Genomic DNA, 9,117 nt, shown 5'->3' with positions numbered 1-9,117 from the left:
TGTTGCATCAAAGTTGAGGGTCGTTAAACCCAATGCCAGCTCTTATATTTAATTGGATAGTATTCACAAATTTGCTAAATATGGCTCGTGTTTCACAGAGTACATCCCACTTAAGTAAATATTCACTCACCTGTTCGATGACTTGTTAATGCAATTACCTTATGAGCCTCTGTGCAAACCAAGCTTTAGAATGGGAGAAGAAAAGGGATTTAAGTGGCTTTGACCTAGCATAGCTGTTAGGTTGGTCTCAGTGTTTCATGCACTGCTGATCTGCTGGGGTCTTTCTGCACAGCCATCTTTAGTGTCTTCACGGTTTGAGCTGATAGGAACAGAACAGTAGCTCAATTAACCACTTTTTAGAACCAAGGTATGCAGAAGAGCATTTCTAAAAGTACAACATCTTAAACCAGGGGTGGGCAACTCCAGGTCTCGAGGGCCGGTGTCCCTGCAGGTTTTAGATGTGTCCTTGAACAAACACAGCTGATTTAAATGAATAAATTAGCTCCTCAACATGTCCTGAAGTTCTCCAGAGGCCTGGTAACGAACTAATCATGTGATTCAGGGGTGTTGACCCAAGGTGAGATCTTAAACCTGCAGGACACCAGCCCTCGAGGCCTGGAATTGCCCACCCCTGTCTTAAACCTTTAAGCAGATGGGCTACTGCACCAGAAGACCACACCGGGCGCCACACCTGCCAGCTACGAGCAGGAACTGAGGCTGCTATTCGCACGGCCTCACCAAAACTAGATTCTAGAAGATTTCAGAAACTGTTCTGGGTCTAATGAGACTCCATTTCTTAATATTTTGATGGTAAGGTCAGAATTTGGTGTAAATGACATCAAGCTGTTCAGGGTGGTGGTGTAACGGTGTGGGTCTGTGGCACTCTTTAGGACCCATAATGCTAATTAAGCGTAATTTAAATTCCACACATGTCCATCTCTTTATGATCACAGTGGACCTTACTGTCATGGCTGCTTCCAGAAGGATAACACACCATGCCACAAAGCTCAAATCATCTCTAGCTGGGCTCTGTCATGAGTTCACTGTACTCTAATGGTCTCCAGTCACCAGATCTCAATCCAATAGAGCACCTTAGGGATGCGGCGTAACGGCTGTTTCCCGCCACAGCTGCGTGATGCTGTCATATCAATATGGACCAAAATCTCTGAGGGTTTTCCAGCACCTTGTTGAATCCATACCATGAAGGAAGCATCCACCTGCTCCTAGCAGGGTGAACTTTTAAAGTTGTCCAGTGAGTGTCAATTTATGGCTATTTAAACAAACCTATTTGTAAATCTACAAAGTTGGACTTTACACACTAAACAATCCCAATCTAAAACCACAGACTTGTAAAATGTTTCTTATATTACAGTGTAGCTGCTGTAGCTGTACATTTAAAATTAACACATTAAATCTCAGGAAAACGTCCCAGCTGTGACCAGAACGTAACATTTATGTGTGTTTCCGTGTGCGTTTCTATTTTTCTGTGATAAACCTCTCGCCTGTCTGGCTCTGGAGCCAGGCGCTGTCTGTTATTTTGGACTGACAGACAGAGAAGCTACTAGAGGAGCAGAGTCAATGTGGCTTCAGACCAACTGTTGTGTGGTTAGTTGGTGGTTAGATTCATGCTATGTGCTTTTTTCTGAACACAGCTTATGCAAAGATAGAAATGAGGGAAAAGTTGTTGATTTACGGGCTGCTGAACATCTTCAAGCATTTTGAGTAATTAATTAGTGTGCACACTGAAGCTGCATAAACGAACACACATTTCTGCACTCGTGTATGTATAACCATGACTTTGGGCGGCAGATCTTCTCACTTTCAAACTCGTCTTGATTTTGCATCATGTTGCAGATAACACGTATATGTCTCTGTTAGTGTACGCTCATCAGCTTACAATTAATGTTTAAGTATCTGCGCATTAAGTCTGTGGCTGACTGGATGCTGTCCTCTGTATGCTTATTATAGACACACCCCTGCTGGTGCGAAGCAGCAGTGATTCTGCCCTCAGCCCCCAACCAGCAGAGTCTGAGCCCTCCTTCAAGGAAGACAACACTTTGATGGTAAGACCCTAAGGCCACTGGAGGAAAAAAAGAGAGAACAGCACACAGAAACACACTTAAAGACCTAAAACTAAAATATAAAAATACTGTAATACTTACATTTCAAGGATTTTTCTGGTATGTATTAAAACAATACGTATATGTTCATATATATATGCATAGGAGTAGGTCTTGGCTGGTCTACCTGTGAATCAGCAGAATGGCCCTGAGCCACACCTGTGGTGTACGAGGCTAAACGATCAGTGCTTGGTCGGTGCAATAATGCTCTCCAAAGTTTTCCTCAAGCTTCAGCAGTTCAAGTTAAGTGTGGTTAGTCCAGATGTTCCTCTATTATGGAAATACACATAATGGCTGAGTATACATTTACTGTTGTTAGCTGGATATTTACGGTCTTCTTCTTCCTAATTCCTCAACAGCTCGAAAAGAACTGTGATATATTGTGTTAAATAGGCACCGGCTAACTCCTGTATGACACCGCGTACCACGGCATATTTATTAAAGTCGAACTGATTGGTATCATTAGGTTTTTCCAAAGTTATACTATCTTTTTAAAATGTGTTTGAATAGCTTTTGTAAGTTATTGATTTACTCTAATGTCTCATCATGGGCACTGTGAGCTTCCTTCTAATGCTGTTGTAAAAGGGAGAAACGATGAGATATTTATGCCCTTGTGGCTTTTGTTGTAGCAGCAGTCCAGGGACAAATGCTAATTTTACCCCACTGCTCATAAAGCTCATAAAGAGTATAGCATTCAACGTTTATACGAGCATGCAAACGTCTAATGTTGATGCTGCTGGGGATAAGGAAAGGATAAGGAAAATTCATAATTTCTTTTCTAGTTGGAAGCATAAATGAAAGTAGTGGGAATACTTTACAGCTGGCCTGGTCTGCTGTTATTATTATGAATGTCTGGCCTTTTAATGTATGTAGGAAAGCATTATATACACTGTGCATATACACAATGATGTGAATGTAAATGCAACATCATTGCACGCACAATCCTGTCATTTAAAGTGTTTTGTTTGATGTGCGCTGCTCGTGTTTGTCATGTTTAACACACGGTTACACGTTTATAACGGCAAGCTCAGGTGTCCTGTGGGTGAATCAGTGTTGTGTGTGTGTGTGTGTGTGTGTGTGTGAGGCACATGTGATTAAGGTTTGGGCTGAATGGAGCGTTTAGTGTCATCATGTCTTTTCTCTGCAGACACACTTTGTCACTTCAGGCTCCGTTAACAAAGATGGATGAATACAGTTTTTCTTCCCTCTCTTTTCATTTTTTGTCTCTCTCTCTTCAAAGGTCATAGGGCAAACTCTTTTTTTTTTTTTTTGATCCTTTCCTCTCATGTTCCCGGTATTTTCCACCTTCTACACACTTTTTTTTTTTTTTTAAACATTTTTAACATTTTGACCCAGTTTGTGTCAGAATGACTAATTTGGAGTCACAGTTAACCCAAAGTAAACACAAAAGGAGCTGCTGTAGGAATACTAACCGTTTGTTGTCTGTCATGTTTGGGTTCTTCTCTGAAGCTGTTTGCACTTTTTAGTCTCGTGATCTTCTTAAAAACAGTCAGTCTGTCCATGCTGCATTTCTTCAGTTTCCTTTCTTTGTCCTATCTGAATACTCAGACCCAAAAATATAGGATGCACAAGTGCAGCGATGACCTGATACATCTGCTTACATGTAGCGCGATAAACCCAACATCCATCTAATGGAGAACAGCTAATTTCACTAGCTTGAATTCAAATTGAACGTTGATCGAGCTCTGCCATCTTTAATCTATAACCTTCATTATCATGTTACACTGTTTATTCCAAGAGCATTGGGTAGATTATTTAAAACATATATTACACATTACTTACTCGTTTTAAAACCTAAAGAATTACTGTACTTTGTCTGCAACTCCCCATTTACTTTCTAAGTTGTGCCTTAGCGTTGCAGCCAACAACCAGTCAAACAGGCTTCGCTTTTGCAGACACGTCAGCGTCTATCAAGCACATGATCAGGACTGCAGCAGTCTGTTGGCAACCAAGGCAATCACGAGGAGGCTTTTGGTGCAGCAGCAGCAGAAACCTCTTTGCCACCATCTTAACACTGACGACTGCCAGCAGCCTTCAGCTAAACAATTCAGGAATACATATTTTTCCAGGTGAGCAGTGGTTACCAGTGGAGTCACTCACCGGTCTGTGTAAACGAAGCTTTTGGCTACAACCACATGTACACAGGTATTTTTGTAAACTGAGATTTTCCATTTTTTTTTTGTGATCAACATTTTATTGATTTAAAACGGGGTTGGGGGGGGGGGGGGGGGTACAGACATATACAGCACAACTGTAAACTGCAGTAGCAAAGCAAACATTAGCAAACAAGGCATAGGGACAGCAAAGAAAAGACACAAAAACACAAAGTTAAAACCAATTATTGCCTCTTCCAGGAGATAACTCTGGATGAGAAGATTTTCCAAGCGTCAACAGTTGTGGGTCGAGCTTTATTTAATTTTGCTGTGGTATGTTCAAAACCAATAACACGGATAAGACATCGTCTCCAGAATGATTCCATACAAATGTCAGGACAGAACCATTGCTTTGTAATAGTCTTCTTTGCGGATGTAAATCCAGCGAACAACATTTTGCATTGCATTTGTTTTAAGGAGATTTCAGAGGTATCGTTAAGGAGACAAAGACCAGGATTGGGAACATAAAAAACTTCCAGTACCTCAGATAACACAGAGTTCACAAAGACCCAAAAATCGGATACCACAGGACAGTCCCAAAACATGTGCAAAAACGTGCCAGGTGATGAATCATTACAGATGTGACAGTAATACGTAGCCTGTAGTTTCATCTGGAACCTCCTATAGGGCGTAATGTATGTTCTGTGTATGGTTTTGAAATGAATTAATTGATGCGCCAGGTTCTTAGAAGTCAAACTCAGATTAGACCACACTGTATCCCAGTCTATATTAACCTGTAGTTCTCCCAGTTCCCTGACCCAAATAGATTCAATGGGCAGGGACTTCATACCATGTTCAGCTAATTTGTTGTAGATTTTGGAAACAGAGGGTCTGCCAGATTTAGGCAGGATCCAGTCCAACATGGGATGAGAGGGAAGAGGAGAGTCCCAGGGGACACCGTATGCTTTTAAAGCTGATCTGAGCTGCAGATATACAAAGTAAGAAGATGCAGGAAGAGAAAAACGTGTCCTTAAGTCCTGAAATGAGCAAAGGCCTTGGGCGTTGAATAGATCATCAAAAAGGTTTATCCCGAGTGAGAACCAAGAGGGTTGAACAAATGGTCGGCTGCCACATAGTAACTTTAAATTATGCCAGAGTGGTGAGCTTTTACAAAATTTAACTGGAGCACCCAGCCGCCGTTCTATCTTCCTCCATACCTGTATAGAGTTGGCAATAATAGGTCCAAATTCGTTGTTGTTGTAGAGCGTATTGGCGGGAACATTAGCAAACAGAAGATCTTGTAGTCTATGCGGTGCTGCCTTGGCGGATTCGATCATTTTCCACGCAGTAGTAGTCTCTGGGTTGACCCACGTACCGATTTTCCATTTTTGTTTAAAAAAAAAAGAAAAAAGAACCATGTCCACAACGCAAAAAACAAAGTCAAACACTGTCAAGGACATGCCGAAGCAGCAGGTGGCGATATAATTGTAACCGTGTAGAAATGTTGGCCAATGAGAGGTCTGGAAGCCTGGGAGGGAAAGAGAACAAACTGCAGAAGATTAACAGCAAATAGTATTTTGTCTACATCTGCCATTGTAGAAATTCATCTCATGGAAACAATAACATGGCGCACATGACTAAATCTCTGTTTTCCTCGTCCACACGCAGTTTTCAAAAATCTCCACGCTGGCAGGAGTTTTTAAAAATCTCCGTTGTCAGTGAACGAAAACACATAGAAAAATCACTGTTTTCAAAAATACGCGTTTAGGTGTGGACGTAGCCTTAGTGATCGTTTTCACAGCGGCTGGCAGCAACCTCAGTGTGTGACTGAGGCCAATTTTGTCCTTGTAAAGTGGACACGCATACTTCTTTATACGCGACAGTCTTTGTCGTTTCACATAACAAATTACAACAAGTACCACACAACTCCACTGCTCAAATGTTGTGGGCCGCTCTGCAAAAGCACAAGTTAAAGATATATTTCTTTTCTATACACATGTATCCAGATAATTAAATTAATCAAGTAAAACAAGTTATTTAATGCTCTCATTTGTTAGCCTTAATGTCATTACAAATTTTTGAACCACTGAACAGCATGTCTTTATCCTGTCTTCCTTCTCTCACCCCAACCAATCACAGCAGATGGCCCCGCCCCTCCCTGAGCCTGGTTCTGCCGGAGGTTTCTTCCTGTTAAAAGGGAGTTTTTCCTTCCCACTGTCACCAAAGTGCTCGCTCATAGGGGGTCACATGATTGTTGGGTTTTTCTCTGTATGTATTATTGCAGGGTCTACCTTACAATAGAAAGCACCTCGAGGCGGCTGTTGTTGTGATTTGATGCTGTGTAAATAAAACTGAATTGAACTGAAGTGTTAAAATTCTTCATTATAAAAAAGTTTAATATATTTTCTAATGCTTTATCCCATCATTGATAATTAAATACACCTGTTCATTAATAATTGACACGCATTAACAGAATATTATAATAAATAAAATCATTATTGTGTGCTTGTTGTGTAGACATGCAGTCCTGACATGTTGTTGTGGCTTTATTTACTCAGAAAGTCCCTCCAGTCCGCTGGTTAAAGGAAGCCCGTGCTTGATTAGACTCCTGAGTAGTGATCCTTGAGCCCTTGAGATTCCTGACTGGACAAACACCCTTTCTTAATCACGCTGTTTTCCCCACAGACCTCTCTGTTTGCAGGGTTTAGTGCTTTAGGGGACTGTGGTTGGTCCTCAGAGGTGGTCAGTCTCCATGCTCGTTGTTGCTGAGGATGACCTAACATGTTTGTGACTGTGCCACATGCATTTGTCCTGCAGAGTTCAACGGCACCTGGTTGCACCTGTTGTCTCATGTCTTGTTGGTAGTTGTTGAGTTTTGTTACACTGACTTCACACAAGTGAGATGAGAAATAGACCAGTAACCCACAGCTTGGCACTCATAGTAGACTCCATAATAAATATTACGCACCTTATTGCTAATAACATTGATCTTTCCTGGAGAAATAAGGTAAGGAGTTTAGGGCCACAGATTGTGTTATTCTAAACTCAATTTCCACTCCGTACAACTAAGCTGCTGTCACTCGTGCAGCTACTGATATGAAATATTACAGGATGTCAGTAATGCAGCAGGCATTGAGGTGCTTATATATTGGTTGACCACATCAGCTCCTCAGGCTTCCCTTATTTCACACATAAAATCTCAGAACTGTAGTTTTCAACTTATATTACTCCTATTACTGTGAATTAATGTTCATCGTCTTTAATAACTACATTGTGTTACGTTAAAAGAGTCATACCCGGACCAAAATCATACCCGGATCATACTGATCCACATATACGTACACTCATCATGGGCGTGAATGTCATGGTAATTTTCTGCTTTTAATGTTGTCTTTGAGCTGTTCTTTTTACAGGGTTGGATAATTGTACAGCAGAGATTTTAAAACACAAGAATAGATGTAGTCCATGTGTCAGCGGGTCAGGAGGACCAACACATATCTGTCTGTGTGTTTGCAAATATAAACCGTTACATCAGATTTAAGTCCAACCGTTCCACCGTACCACAGCTGTAAAAAGAAATATCTCTTTCTGCACGTTTTTCCTTCACATCTTTGTGTTTTTTAAGCCGTCGGTGCCACGCGGGTTTCCTCCATCTACCTGCTGTGCTGCAGTAACTACCATGTAAGTGCTGGAGTGCTAAATGGCCCTGTGCTGAGTGTTTTCTGAAGAAATTCTCTTTCTGTTTGTCTCTTCCTCGTACGTTATTTTCTCAGTCGCTGTCAGTCTTTTTTCGTCTCTTTCAGCGTCCCTCACTCTTTGATTCATTCGCTCGTACTCACACGTACGCGCACACGCTCAGTCACTGGCTCATCTGTCTCTTCTCAAGCAGCACGGTTCAGATAGAGGTAATGGCTCTGGGTAATTGTTCAAATTGTCACTTGGCCTTTTGGTGAGAGCGATGAGGGGAAGAAAGTACTCTTCTTGGAGTAATTCTCTGTCTTTCTCCTGTCTCTGTCTTTGCTCCTTCTCTTGGTCCCCTCTCTTATTTAATTTTGACCTGGAAAGATTTACTGGTGCAGCTCTTTCTTTCTAAATGCCAGACTCAAATGAGTACAGTACACCAAAAAACCCCACTCTTTTCCCTTTCTTACTGTCTGTCATGCTTACAGCACACAGACACACACAGGCAGGGATACGTGTTGGTAAAAATGTGTTGCTCGGGCTGGGGGTGCTTATTATTGTCTAGAATACCACAGGGACACTGCAGCACTTATTTTTAATGCTACACCTGTGTGTGTGCATGTCTGCATGTCTCATCATGTCTTTTGTGCCACCTTTCATGCATGTTTGTCATTGAATTTATTTTTTCATATACACATCTATAACTGTGTTATTAACAGTGTTTGGACAGAAACTGAAAAACGTGTTTTTCAAAAGCATCATTCTAAAAACTGATGTGAAAAACATACAAAACATGAAAAAAGGGGAACAAAATGATGAAAAGTTGTACAAGTGGAGGAAAAACCCCAAACAAAGAAAAATAACACCTGGTGGAGTGAATCACAGCTAATGGGGTTAATGAGAAACATGAGTGGGTGTAAAAAGGGCGTTCCAGAGAGAGAAAGTCTTTCAGATGTGAAGCTGGGGAGGAGTTTACCAGACTGTGTGGATGCATAGTTTCAAAAATGTGCTAATAATAAACAATAATATGAAGATTTTATCATGAATTTCCATATTTGTAAAGGAATCATTACTTCCTAATGATATAACATAAACCTAAGCTCCATAAGCTGCCATCCAGACAGAAGAGATGCTGCTTACTCCAGTCAGACAGTTGGAGCATTATGAAAGTAACTGGTGAGCAGCTGAAATCGTTAAAGAAT

General features: G+C 41.1%; 2 protein-coding genes across 5 annotated transcripts in view; both read left to right on the top strand.

Annotated features, from left to right (window-relative positions):
- LOC146691361 (uncharacterized) overlaps positions 1–782 on the top strand; it is a 7,181-nt gene extending 6,399 nt beyond the window's left edge. The window contains exon 7 of the mRNA XM_085434684.1: positions 653–782. Within this exon, the coding sequence (XP_085290810.1) occupies positions 653–782 (130 nt within the window). The remainder of the gene's footprint in view (positions 1–652) is intronic.
- The window catches only part of LOC146691359 (partitioning defective 3 homolog B-like), a 217,381-nt gene that overhangs the window by 57,176 nt on the left and 151,088 nt on the right, over positions 1–9,117 (top strand). For all 4 annotated transcript variants that reach the window (XM_085434748.1, XM_085434747.1, XM_085434746.1 and 1 more), the window contains exon 4: positions 1,969–2,063. In XM_085434748.1, coding sequence (XP_085290874.1) covers positions 1,969–2,063 — 95 coding nt within the window. The remainder of the gene's footprint in view (positions 1–1,968; positions 2,064–9,117) is intronic.

The sequence above is a fragment of the Copadichromis virginalis genome, linkage group LG16, assembly GCF_057382275.1.
Source record: "Copadichromis virginalis isolate Kocher_CV1m ecotype Utaka linkage group LG16, C_Virginalis_male_GT1.1, whole genome shotgun sequence".
NCBI classification, from domain to species: Eukaryota; Metazoa; Chordata; class Actinopteri; order Cichliformes; family Cichlidae; genus Copadichromis; species Copadichromis virginalis.
Note: the sequence above shows the minus strand (reverse complement) of the source record. Positions and strands in the feature narration are given on the sequence as shown.